We start from the raw sequence: 13,240 nt of genomic DNA, 5'->3' as shown, positions 1-13,240 counted from the left end.
GGGTAAGAGGGGACCTGTCAGGCCAAGCTGCCAAGAGGGGTCTTATGTTTCTGCTTATTTTGAAAAACCAAAAATGGAATATAAAATTGACTTTTAAGGTGTTTTACCATAATATTACTGAAAATGTGACTTTTAATTATTTTTAAAGAAATTGCCAAGAGGGGACTTGGATCTCTGAGCGACATTTACCTATCAAAGAGTGGACCTCCACATACTGCAGTGGAGCTGTCTGCACCCATTCATTCACCTAACGACCCATTCACCTAATGAGTCTTTGTTTACAACAATGACTTTCTCAGTTTCTTTCAAGAATGAATAATATAACTTGAGAGTTATCATTACTTATTTTAAAGTCTCTGTAATACAAATTATATATATACATATATAAATATATATATATATTTAAATAATCATGGCCACATTTGAGAGTAAATATTTTTTATTGAATTGCATGCAATTCAGACGTAACATGGCTGCATGCACTAATATCAAGTTCTGCAGTATAAGCAACAACATTTACTTAAAACCAGCTTTAATGAATGAATTCCTTTTTTCTTAACAAAGATAATTTGCTTGTCTGTCTTTACTCATCCATAAATGTGCTGCCTCTGTCATTCTTAGCAGTCCAAGAGGGGACCTACTATCATCTCAATTTTAAATAGTCAAAATGCTCCATACATCTGGTTTCAACCAATTACAGTAATAGGAAATACATTAATATGTAATATGTATGAATAAGAAAGAAATAAGCAAAAGTGATCATTCTTAAGATAATGTTTTTCATCAAAACTTAACACAAACATTTCTAATAAAGTAGCACCAATAATGTTGTCATTATTTTTAAATGGGGTGCACTACTGCAACACACATTTCTACAGTCTATTAATTTTTCCCCTACAAGAGTTTTATACTCCTTGACTGCATTGTTGTTACAGAAAAAATATTTGAATTAAACCAAGGGTTTTAGGTCACATTTAATGTACTTGCATCATGAATCTGTATTTATGAGGATGTATTTTATTTACTGTTTTACATTACAGAAAAAGGTCCACACTTGGTTTATATGGAATGACAGGGGTCCACTGTTGGTTGGTGCATAATGATACAAGTGCCCACTTAGTTAGCATGAAGTGAAATACACACTCCATCATGTATGAATAAGAAATAAATAAGCAAAAGTGATCATCCGTAAGAGAAATTTTTCATCAAAACTTAACACAAACATTCTAATAAAGTAGCACCAATAATGTTGTAATTATTTTTAAATGTAGGGTGTACTGCTGCAACACACATATCTACAGTCTATTAATTTTTCCCCTACAAGAGTTTTATATTCCTTGACTGCATTGTTGTTATAGGAAAAATATTTGAATTAAAACTCAGGGTTTTAGGTCACATTTAATGTACTTGCATCATGAATCTGTATTTATGAGGATGTATTTTATTTACTGTTTTACATTACAGAAAAAGGTCCACACTTGGTTTATATGGAATGACAGGGGTCCACTGTTGGTTGGTGCATAATGATACAAGTGCCCACTTAGTTAGCACGGAGCGACATACACACTCCAGCATGGGTGAATAAGCAGAAATGAGAGAAATTGCTAAGTTTTAAGATACATTTTTAATCTAAATTTAATACAAACATTTGTAACTATTAATACACACACGCACAAACACATGCAAACACACATATTTAAACTAAAGTAGCACTGGTGAAGTTTTCATTGTAGTTTTTTTAAAACATGGGATGTACTGTGAAAATTCAATGGCAACCTATCAAGATACTTAAGTGAATATTTCAGTTATTGACATTTATGGCTCAACAATAAAACATGTATGGGAAAATAAAGGAGGCGCTGGGGGGTCATCAGTTTGTCTGAGATACAAGGGATAATTCTTCTAGAGGATGGATTAACCTCACTAAGTAATATGATATACCACTGCAACACACCTTTCTACAGTCTGTCAAGTTTTTGACTTAATGAAGTTTCATACTCCTTGACTGCATTGTTGTCATGGGAAAACTACTTTAAATAACTAAACTCAGGATTCAACATGGTCTGATGGCCCAGAGCCACAAAGTGTTATTCTGTAGTCACCTAATGTCCCATATAGATGAAGCTCTGTGGTGGCCACCTATTGTCACTCTTCTACTTTTTAACAGCACATGGTTTCAATCAATTTTAATGTACTTGCATTCTAAATCTATATTAATAGGGATGCATTTTACTTATTGTTTTGCATTGCAGAAAAAAAAGGTCCACACTTGGTTTATATGGAATGACAGGGGTCCACTGTTGGTTGGTGCATAATGATACAAGTGCCCACTTAGTTAGCATGAAGTGAAATACACACTCCATCATGTATGAATAAGAAAGAAATAAGCAAAAGTGATCATCCGTAAGAGAAATTTTTCATCACAGCTCCACGTTACACTTGTTCCAGGCTCTGCCCGTCGTTTTTCTCTAGAAATAGAAACTTTTTCCAACTTTTTTATCTCCGTAGCGATCGCACTCGTCTTCTCCTTCTTCTTCACTTCTTGCTCTGATCTACAGTCTCATTCGTTCTACACATCCCAGAAGCCCCAAAATTACTCACAGTGTGGGCAACAGCGTCCCCATTTACCAGCCGCAGAAAACTGCGTTTGACGTATATGTACGTCAATGGCACTCAATGAGTTAAGCGGGAGGTACACAATAAATCTAATTCTAATCAAATTTATTTTGAAAACAAATAGTAGAATGGCAATCTGATTCAGTGATTAATTTGTTACACATTTGGGTTGCTTCCTAATGATTTTTTTGATGTTTTAGTACCCAGCTAAACACAAGTGTGTATATTCCTTACTATCTACAGTATGTATGTGCCTTGTAGGCACTTTACTTGCAAGTGTGTGTATGCAGTGTTTTATAAATCTGAATATTTTTTGTCACATCACATCTACCCCAACACTTTAGAGCGCTTCTGTCTCGACGCCGTGTTTGCCTTCATTCTGACCCGAATACAGCATGTGTTGTTTGGGTTAGAAACATGCACATTTGCAAAGGAAAAAGCAAAATCGATTAGCGGAATCATTAAGCATGCACGCACACAATCCCAAGGAAATGATCACGTGGGAACCAGTTCTGAAGAGGAACCGGTTCTCAATTCCCACCCATAGACTTCAGTCTATGATGTGGACACAAAAGCATTCCTCTACATTGTAGTAGTGAAGTCATCAACACTCATGTATTTCACAGATCCTAAAGCCTGGTACACACATAAAGATTCTCTAAATTTCAACCAATTTTTTTATCTGTGAAAGACCCCACACATGAAGATAAAAAATCTGTGATTGAACAGTTTTGATCGTATTGTGTGTGGTGTGCTGTGATATTCCAAACACAGCGCACCACACACATTAAGATTTTTCAGAATCTTGACCCTCCGGTCAGAAAACTCAGAAAGAGATCAGTATTGTTGTAGCTACTCTTTCGGTCTATTTCCGGAATGGACAATGAGAGCGATGTAATTTTTTAAAAATGAAAGCGGGACACTTCAGCCTTTACAACGATACCATCTGTGTGTGTCTGTGTGTCTGTGGCTTCAGACGCCGAGCAGTAAAGCGGCTGTGAGCGGCGGTCACATGATCGTTTAAACATGGCTGCTCTATTGCCGGCTGTTGCTGGCTATGATCGCTACCGTCTTTGCTATCGGCCACCAGTGTTGTGCAAGTTACTGAAAAATAGTAACTAGTTACAGTTACTAGTTACTTCATTTAAAAAGTAACTCAGTTAGTAACTGAGTTACTTAAACCAAAAAGTAATGCGTTACTGAGAAAGTAACTTTTTCGTTACTTTAAAACGGTTTTTCCAGTGCTCCCTCTAAGGTTGACTGGCTTTCTGCACAGCTCCACTATCCTAAACCAGCCCCTTTATTTCCTGTCTTAATCCAGGTGTGTCTGTGACTCTGGCCTCAGGGTCACAAATCAGGAGCAGCGGATCTGTGGATAAAGCCTTTTCCCCTCTATCCGTCATTTCTGTACTGATGCTGATGAAAAAACGCGTGTTTTTATCTGGAAATTTTACCATCATCATGCTGCATGATGTCAGCCGCTACAGCAGCTTGACCTAACAGAACTGGAAAAATCTTGAGGATACGTCTTGACCGAGTTACATTCAAGAAGCTGTTCTCAGTGACGGAAAAAAAAATTCACTCCAGCGGACGGTAATTTTTTTATCGATCGATCAGCTGTGTTTACACAGAGCTCTGTGTAAACGTTTCAGGTGTCATAATTCGAGTCCGTCCGTCGGACTCCAACCGCTGCTGCTCGGGTGGAGTGGGTGCTTGTGTGTGCGCGCTGTGTCCCAGTTCAGGGGCTGCAGCCTGGGACACAGCTGATCGGTCTCAGATGCTGCGTTAGCTACGTTACCTTAGCTCGCCGTCATGACCTGTCCTGAGGCAGCTGATGTGTGGACAAAACCACCTTGCGTTTCATTCAACCGAACTGTAGTAACGCGCCACTTCACATTCTCAGTAACGGCAACGGCGTTGTAACGATGGGAAAAGTAATTAATTAGATTACTCGTTACTGGAAAAAATAACGCCGTTAACGCCGTTATACTCTAACGCCGTTATTACCAACACTGTCGGCCACCAGGAAATCTCCTGTGTATGCGTGAATGTCTGTGTGAACCTCATGTATTGCCAGGGCTGCACTGTGGCTCTCTGTGGGATTGCCGGTGTTGTGTCGAGAAGTGGCTTGCCGCGAGCAGCATGCAGAGCTTGGCAAGCAGGCACTTCTCAGCACAACACCAGCTTTCCACACGCAAGATGACTTTTGATTCGGAAATATTGAACATGTTTAAGATTTACGATTATCGGCGCCGAACGTTTTCTGAGGCGATTGTTGTGAGAATTTTGACTCTTAACACACCACACACTACAAGAGAATCTCATAAAATAATCTTAAGACCTTAGGATAATCGGCCGATTTTTGTCTTTGGTCGGAAGGGGGAAAATCGGGGCAAAATCAGCCCGATTATCTTTATGTGTGTGGTAGGCTTAACTCTACCTCCACTCTCCACTCTAAATGTGGAACTGGCTTCTGAGAAGTGAGTGAGGGCTTTAAATCTGTGCCAGACGACTTGTGTCAGTCCTTGACTGTCAGCAGTGTGGGGGATGGTTTCTTGTAGCTGACGATGGTCGTTAGCAACTCTGAAGGGCAACCTGGAAAAGACTAACATCCTTCAGCCAAGATCTTATATCCAAATCAGACTAACAGACAATGGAATTCCCCAGTCCTAGGTTGGCCATGTGCTACACACCTATGGACTTCTGTGGCAACTGTAAAGAGTGGGTGTCCCAGCAATAATCCACCCTGTCAAGTCTTTGATGAGTTTTGTAAATGTGTGTGATGCCTTGTGATCAGTATAATATTTTGTCAGCCTTTATATGATCTACCATTGTGTGCCAGTAGAAATGTTGTCTGAAATTAGGTATAATCAGATTTCCAGACATACAGGGGATAAATCAGCTATAGTGGATGGAATAACTCCAAAATACCCACTGTTGAACTACTGCAACACACATTTTTACTTACCAAACTATTAGCTCTACTGGAGTTCATGTATACCTGTCTGAATATTTTTGGTCCACAACAAAAATGAAAACTAAAACTAAATTTGTGTTTTTTTTCCTTCTGTATATTACACACTGTATCACATAGTCATACACATCTATAGATGAAATTGGTGTATAAATTGAAACCTAATTTAAAGTTGTCAAAAGGTACAGGATTGGCACAGGATCAGAGAGTTTACATTAAGTGGGAAGTACACAATAAAAGCTGTATTCAGTTCACACTGGTGCTCAGCAGAAATGGGTCTGGTTGCTTTCAGGATGTGTGGATTGTACATTCAACAATCCCATATTACCTTATTCATAGCATCTGAAGTGGATTATAAACAAATTAAATTAATTGTGTTCAGAAGATGGTAAAACGTTATCTAATTTATTTATATTTTTAAGTAATTAATTTGTTATATATTTTGGTTGTTTCCTAATGATTTTCTTTTGTTTCAGTACCCAGCTAAACACAAGTGTGTATATTCCTTATTATCTAGGTATAACCTTGTGCATGTTGTAGTAAGCAATGCGACTTCATTACATTTACACACAGTTTTCTAAGTAGAGTTGAACATTTTTAATGGGGTTTCAGTCTATGATGTGGGCACAAAACATTCCTCTACATTGAAGTAGTTAAGTCACAGCACTCATGTATTTCACAGATCCTAACTTTAAGGTAGAGTTGTTGAACTGGGATCTGAGAAGTGAGTGAATGGAGTGAGAGCGGAGTGAGTGCCAGATGACCTGTGTCAGTCCTTGAGTGTGGGCAGTGTGGGGGATGGTTTGTCGTAGCTGACGATGGTCGTTAGGTATTTTCAGGTTGGGCTTCAGAGTTTCTACTTTCTTTCAGCCAATATCTTATATCCAAATCAGACCGTCCCAGGTCTTAGGTTGGCCATGTGCTACATACGCACCTATGGCCTTTGGTGACTCAACTTCTGTGGCAACTGTAAAGAGTGGGTGTACCAGCAATATTCCATTTTGTCTAAAGAATTGTCAGTTCTTTGATGAGTTTTGTGAAGGTGTGTAATTACCTGTTATAATATTCTGTGACAGGGCCTTTATATGAGCCACCGTTGTCTGCTAGTAGTAATGCTGTCTGAGAACAACAATTAACATGGAATAAGAAATTAGGATTCATCAGATTGTCATGGATACAGGGAATATGTCAGTGTGTGGATGGAATAACCCCAAAAAAAACCCTGTTAAACTACTCATTAAAAGGTATTTAGAAAATCAAGGGAAACAAAGGAATGCATAAATATAAAAACACATGCAAAGCCTTACAAAGCCTTGTAAAGGACAATTAGGGCACAGCAAGAACTATATTCCTCAGACACGGTCCACACCACTGTTAACTTTTTTTAGTTGTGTTGCAGCAGTTCAACATTGAGCTATTTGGGGTTATTCCATCCACACAATGCCTTATCCCTTGTATCTCTGACAATCTGATGAATCCTAATTTCTTGTGCCATGTTGTTCCCAGACAACATTTCTGGCAGAGAAAGGTAGCTCATAAAAATGCTCTGTGACTCTATATTGCATGTACCCATGTTTCAGTCAGTCTGTTTTGAATGTAAGTAAGTGGAGTGAAATGCACACTCCATCATGTATGAATAAGAAAGAAATAAGCAAAAGTGATCATCCTTAAGAGAAATTTTTCATCAAAACTTAACACAAACCTTTCTAATAAAGTAGCTCAGATAAATACAGTGGGGCCAGGCCGTTAAGTGCTTTAAAAACAAACATTAAAAGTTTAAAATCAATTCTGTAAGGGACAGGGAACCAGTGAAGGGAGTTAAGAACAGGAGTAATGTGCTCACGTCTATTAGTGTTAGTTAAAAGACAGGCAGCAGCGTTTTGGACAAGTTGGAGGCGACTGAGCGAAGACTGGGAGACGCCAACATAAAGTGCATTGCAATAGTCCAATCTAGAACTGATTACTGCAACGCATGGATGGCTTTCTCGAGGTCGTGGCAGTTTAAAAACATTTTGACTGTGTGAATGTGTGTGGCAATAGTTTAACATAGGGATCCTCTCAATGAATTATCCCTTGTATCTCTGACAAACTGATGATCCCCCATTCCCTCTGTATTTTCCCATATCAAATTGTCGTATATCAGTACCTCTTTGATGGTTTACTTGTACATAATATATCATCGTAGGTTGCCATTGAGTTTTCACAGTACACCCCACATAAAAAAACACAACATTACCGTTGCTACTTCATTATAAATGTTTGTATTAAGTTTTGATGAAAGTTTTGAGCTTTTGAGGTTAATCCATCCTCTAGAAGAATTATCCCTTGTATCTCAGACAAACTGATGACCCCCCCCAGCTCCTCTTTTATTTTCCCATACATGTTTTATTGTTGATCCATGAATGTCAATAACTGAAATATTCCCTTAAGTATCATGATAGGTTGCCATTGAGTTTTCACAGTAACTAACCCTAACCCCATGTTTAAAAAAAAAAACTACAATTACAACTTTACCAGTGCTACTTAAGTTGAAATATGTGTGTTTGCATGTGTTTGTGTGTCTGTGTGGAGTGTGTATTTCACTCCATGCTAACTAAGTGGGCACTTGTATCATTATGCACCAACCAACAGTGGACCCCTGTCATTCCATATAAACCAAGTGTGGACCTTTTTCTAAAACGTAAATCAACGAATAATTCCTATACAGATTTATGACGCAAATACATTAAAATTAATTGAAATCACATGTATTTAAAAAGTAAAAGTCTGACCATAGGTGGCCCCAACAGAGCTTCATCTATATGACATGTACGTGGCCAAAAAGTAACTTTTTGTGGCTCTGAGCCATCAGGCCATGTCAAACTGTGAGTAGTTTAAGTATTTTCCCATGACAACAATGTAGTTAAGTAGTATAAAACATCAGTACAGTGAAAAATTAATAGACTGTAGAAATGTGTCTGGCAATAGTTTAACATAGGGACTTTGTGAGATTAATCCTCTCAATGAATTATCCCTTGTATCTCTGACAAACTGATGATCTCCCAAACCCTCTGTATTTTCCCCAAAGATAACAAATTGCCGTGCCAATACTTTAATATCAGTTACTCTTTGATGGTTTATTTCTACATAATATATCATCATAGGTTGCCATTGAGTTTTCTGTAATATAAAACAGTAAATAAAATACATCCCTATGAATACAGATTTATGATGCAAGTACATTAAGATTACCCTAAATCCTAAAACCCTCTATTAAAAAATTAATAGACTGTAGACATGTGTGTTGCAGTAGTACACCCTACATTTAAAAATAATTACAACATAATTGGTGCTACTTTATTAGAAATGTTTGTGTTCAGTTTTGATGAAAAATTTCTCTTACGGATGATCACTTTTGCTTATTTCTTTCTTATTCATACATGATGGAGTGTGTATTTCACTCCATGCTAACTAAGTGGGCACTTGTATCATTATGCACCAACCAACAGTGGACCCCTGTCATTCCATATTAACCAAGTGTGGACCTTTTTCTAAAACGTAAATCAACGAATCTTTCCTAAACAGATTTATGACGCAAATACATTAAAATTAATTGAAATCACATGTATTTAAAAAGTAAAAGTCTGACCATAGGTGGCCCCAACAGAGCTTCATCTATATGAGATGTACGTGGCCAAAAAGTAACTTTTTGTGGCTCTGAGCCATCAGGCCATGTCAAACTGTGAGTAGTTTAAGTATTTTCCCATGACAACAATGCAGTTAAGTAGTATAAAACACCAGTACAGTGAAAAATTAATAGACTGTAGAAATGTGTCTGGCAATAGTTTAACATAGGGACTTTGTGAGATTAATCCTCTCAATGAATTATCCCTTGTATCTCTGACAAACTGATGATCTCCCAAACCCTCTGTATTTTCCCCAAAGATAACAAATTGCCGTGCCAATACTTTAATATCAGTTACTCTTTGATGGTTTACTTCTACATAATATATCATCATAGGTTGCCATTGAGTTTTCTGTAAATAAAATACATCCTTATGAATACAGATTTATCATGCAAGTACATTAAGATTACCCTAAATCCTAAAACCCTCTATTAAAAAATGAATAGGCTGTAGAAATGTGTGTTGCAGTAGTACACCCTACAGTAAAAGAATTATTACAACATTATTGGTGCTACTTTATTAGAAATGTTTGTTTTAAGTTTTGATGAAAGTTTTCTCTTAAAAACTATCACTTTTGCTTATTTCTTTCTTATTCATACATGATGGAGTGTGTATGTCACTCCATGCTAACTAAGTGGGATTGTGTGTCATTATGCATCAACCAACAGTGGACCCCTGTCATTCCATATAAACCAAGTGTGGACCTTTTTCTGCAATGTAAGTCAACTAATAATTCCTATACAGATTGAGAACACATGTATATTGTAAAATTGAAACCCTGTGCTTAAAAAAACTGGACAAGCAACAATAACAAGGTCAATTATTTTTAATGTTTAATCACAATTCAACAGAAATGATCTAAATGACCATTTTATTTAAAATTTTGTTATGGGTGATCAATTTTTTCAATATTTAAAAATTTCTATTATACCTAATACAGTGTTGAGTTTAAACTTAAGACATCCATGAAAACGGAACCTTTATATTTTGTTACAAAGAATAACAAATTATGTTTCAAGGTACTGGTATGTTCACTAAGGAGCCTGTTTGATAGCCTCTCTACAGTCTGAAAGGCTGCCGGGGCTGCAAGTCGTTCACACTATGGAGGAGTGTAAGAAACGACGTGTGTGAATGAGTCGTTAAAACCCCTGCTCCAGCCTGCCGGGGCACTGCTGAATATGGTATTTTACACACACACACACTCAGGTCCCCTCTTGGCTAAAGTTGAAAAAATTAACCAGAAGGTTTTTCACATGATTTTAAGTTGATTTAAAGCATGTCCAACAGGGGACCTAAAAAAAGTCCCCTGTTGGCTGCTTGGTCCCCTGTTGGTGAATGTGTAACGACGCCGATGTCCCCTCTTAGATAGGAACAACAGTGCACACACACACACACACACACACACACACACACACACACACACACACGAAATTTCAGAGTCATGATCAACATGACATGATGTCGAATAAACGTGCGGCGGTTTCGGACAAAAAAACAACAAGAACTCAGTGTGCAAGGGCCTTACTGTCTCCTTCAGGGGCTCTCATTTTCCCTGTTTTCTTCTGTTTTGAATTTCGCTCGCTTGACTTCTGGACTCGACCTGAACGTCTCATGGGGCGGGCGCAGCTGACCATTCAGCCAATCATGCTCGTTTTTCTGAGACAAACGCATGAACGTCACTCGTGATTGGCTGGAAACTTGTCACATGGGAACAGATGCCTTCAGGGTTCACAAAAAAAATCCGGCAGATAGTTGCGGCAGGCTGATTACAACCACACATTCACGAAATGGTCAAATTATCGTACATTTGGCCTTTTTTGGGATTATTGATCGTACATCGTACAGAGGGCCAAATTATCGTACAAATACGATAATTATCGTACACCTGGCAACACTGATATCCCGGCTTAATCCCTTATCTAGGTTTTGTGCAATACCCCTCAGGGAAACATGAGCTAATGATGTAATATGGTTTACATTCTGTGTGATGATTGTGCTCTACAGTCATATATAAGATAAGGAGGTTAAAAATGAACTGAGGGACTGATTTGTCTCAGTGTATCTCACAAATGTGTAGATAATGATACTTACAAACATGAGAGAGGTGGGAACATGATCTCTCTCCACACGATGGAACTTATACAACCACATCTCCTCAGGCTGGATCTCACGGTAGAAAGGAGGAAGCTGCTCCGTCACACTAATAGAACCACACAGTTCTGTTTTTTAATTCACAGTATAAAAACAAACACCCACATCCACTGCATTTGATTGAATGGATGATGCAAATGCAATAATGAGCAGACAGGTGCGACCCAGAGGAGGACATACTCACAGGAACACCACTAGCAGCGCCATCCGGATGGAAACCTCCGAAAGGAACCCGCGAAGCAGCCTCCCCTTCATTTTGTTTGTTGGAGTGAACTTCAGTCGACAGCAAACATCATCACTCCACCTTCTTTTAACTGGGACTGAGGGAAAACACAGGGAGTAGGTTTAGTTCATGGAGTCAGTCTCCATACAAACATCTACTTTGTGGGGCGGTGCGTGGCGCAGTGGCTAAGGCGGCCGCCCCATGTAGAGGCTACAGTCCTCAACGCAGGCGTCCCCGGTTTGAATCCTGCGTCGGGCAGACCTTTCCTGCATGTCATTCCCCCTCTCTCTGCCTCCCCCTTTCCTGTCTATCTCACTATGTACTATCCAATAAAGGCAAAAACGCCCAAAAATATACTTTAAAAAAACATCTACTTTGTGCTCTGGGTTTGGACTAATATAGGCCTACATTACATACCAGCTGCTACTGTAATACTCTATGTAAATCTATGAAAATCAGTATACAAATAAGAAATAGCAGCAGAGGAAGGCCACCAGCCATCATTTCATATGTATTATTCTGTGAGGGGACCCATTCAGATCAAATACATGTAATACATTCATAAAAATGTGTATGTCACCATACAATACATCATTAATGGATTTTTGACTTTAAAACATCAACATCCACATAAAAAGCACAACCAGATAAACATTCAGCCTGGAGCTTCACAGGGTCCCTGGGGGTCCAGCTCCAGACAGACAGTCCTCAGCCTTGTCCCTCAGTCTTCACTGGTCACTTTACATGTCCACCACCTTCCTGCTGGACACACACCAGGTGAAGCACCGAGGACCTGTCCCTCTGTCCTGTCCATAAACAGACTGACAGGCCAACACGCTGCACCTGTGCCCTCCATCTCCAGCTGCAACACACACCTACACGCTGCTATTTAAACAAGTTCAACATTTAGACAGTTTCTAGTGATGCCAGGATGTGAACCAGCCTCCTGCCGGCCTCTGTCCGCGCGCACACCCAAACAAACGGGCTAAAACCGAAGCCCCCCGTGCAGCACAGACAGGATGTTAGCAGCCTGAGCTAAGCTAGGTAGCAACATCTGTCCGACCAGACATCTGGGCCGTTTCCGGGCCGTCAGTCTGCGGCTCTGCGGCTCGGTACAAACCTCAAACAGCTCGTCTTCTCATCTCTTCCTTCTCATATCAACACTGTCCGTCAATGTGAGCGCGGCCTCGGCATCCTCCGCTGCTGCCGGCGGCGGGAGGAGCGGACAGAGACAGAGACGGAGTTGGACTCGGGATGCCGCGGAGCGGAGCAGCGCTGTGTCAAGTTAACTGTTAGCACCGGGCTAAGCCTGCTTGGGATTTTCAAAATAAAGGTGCGCAGATAAATGTAAAATAAGCATCTGACCCGGGTCCTCTTACTCATTCGTCCTCAGTTTTTATCAGTAGATGAAAATATTTAAAATTATTTTTCTCTCTTTACTAGGCTACATAATGCACACAGGTGGATCACTGGTAGGCATTTTGTCAAGTTTTCAGGTTTTCTTTGTATTTTACGAAGTGTGTTGAGACCATAGTCCATTATTTGTCATATATAAGCATGATCAGTAGTATACTGCAAGCTTTTAAAGTGTGCAGTAATTTATTTGAATAT

At 39.2% G+C, this 13,240-nt stretch overlaps 1 protein-coding gene across 1 annotated transcript in view; it reads right to left on the bottom strand.

Moving 5' to 3' along the window:
• The window catches only part of plpp5 (phospholipid phosphatase 5), a 23,194-nt gene extending 10,311 nt beyond the window's left edge, over positions 1-12,883 (bottom strand). Inside the window, exons 1-3 of the mRNA XM_085787381.1 lie at positions 12,750-12,883; positions 11,591-11,726; positions 11,347-11,455 (exon numbers count right to left, since the gene is read on the bottom strand). Coding sequence (XP_085643507.1) covers positions 11,347-11,455; positions 11,591-11,661 — 180 coding nt within the window. The 5' untranslated portion in view covers positions 11,662-11,726; positions 12,750-12,883. The remainder of the gene's footprint in view (positions 1-11,346; positions 11,456-11,590; positions 11,727-12,749) is intronic.
• Positions 12,884-13,240: the final 357 nt, after the last annotated feature.

This window comes from Trachurus japonicus, chromosome 9, assembly GCF_045865225.1.
Source record: "Trachurus japonicus isolate A0001 chromosome 9, Traja_1.0".
Taxonomy (NCBI): Eukaryota; Metazoa; Chordata; class Actinopteri; order Carangiformes; family Carangidae; genus Trachurus; species Trachurus japonicus.
The sequence above is the reverse complement of the archived record's forward strand: the minus strand, read 5'-3'. Positions and strand labels throughout refer to the sequence as shown.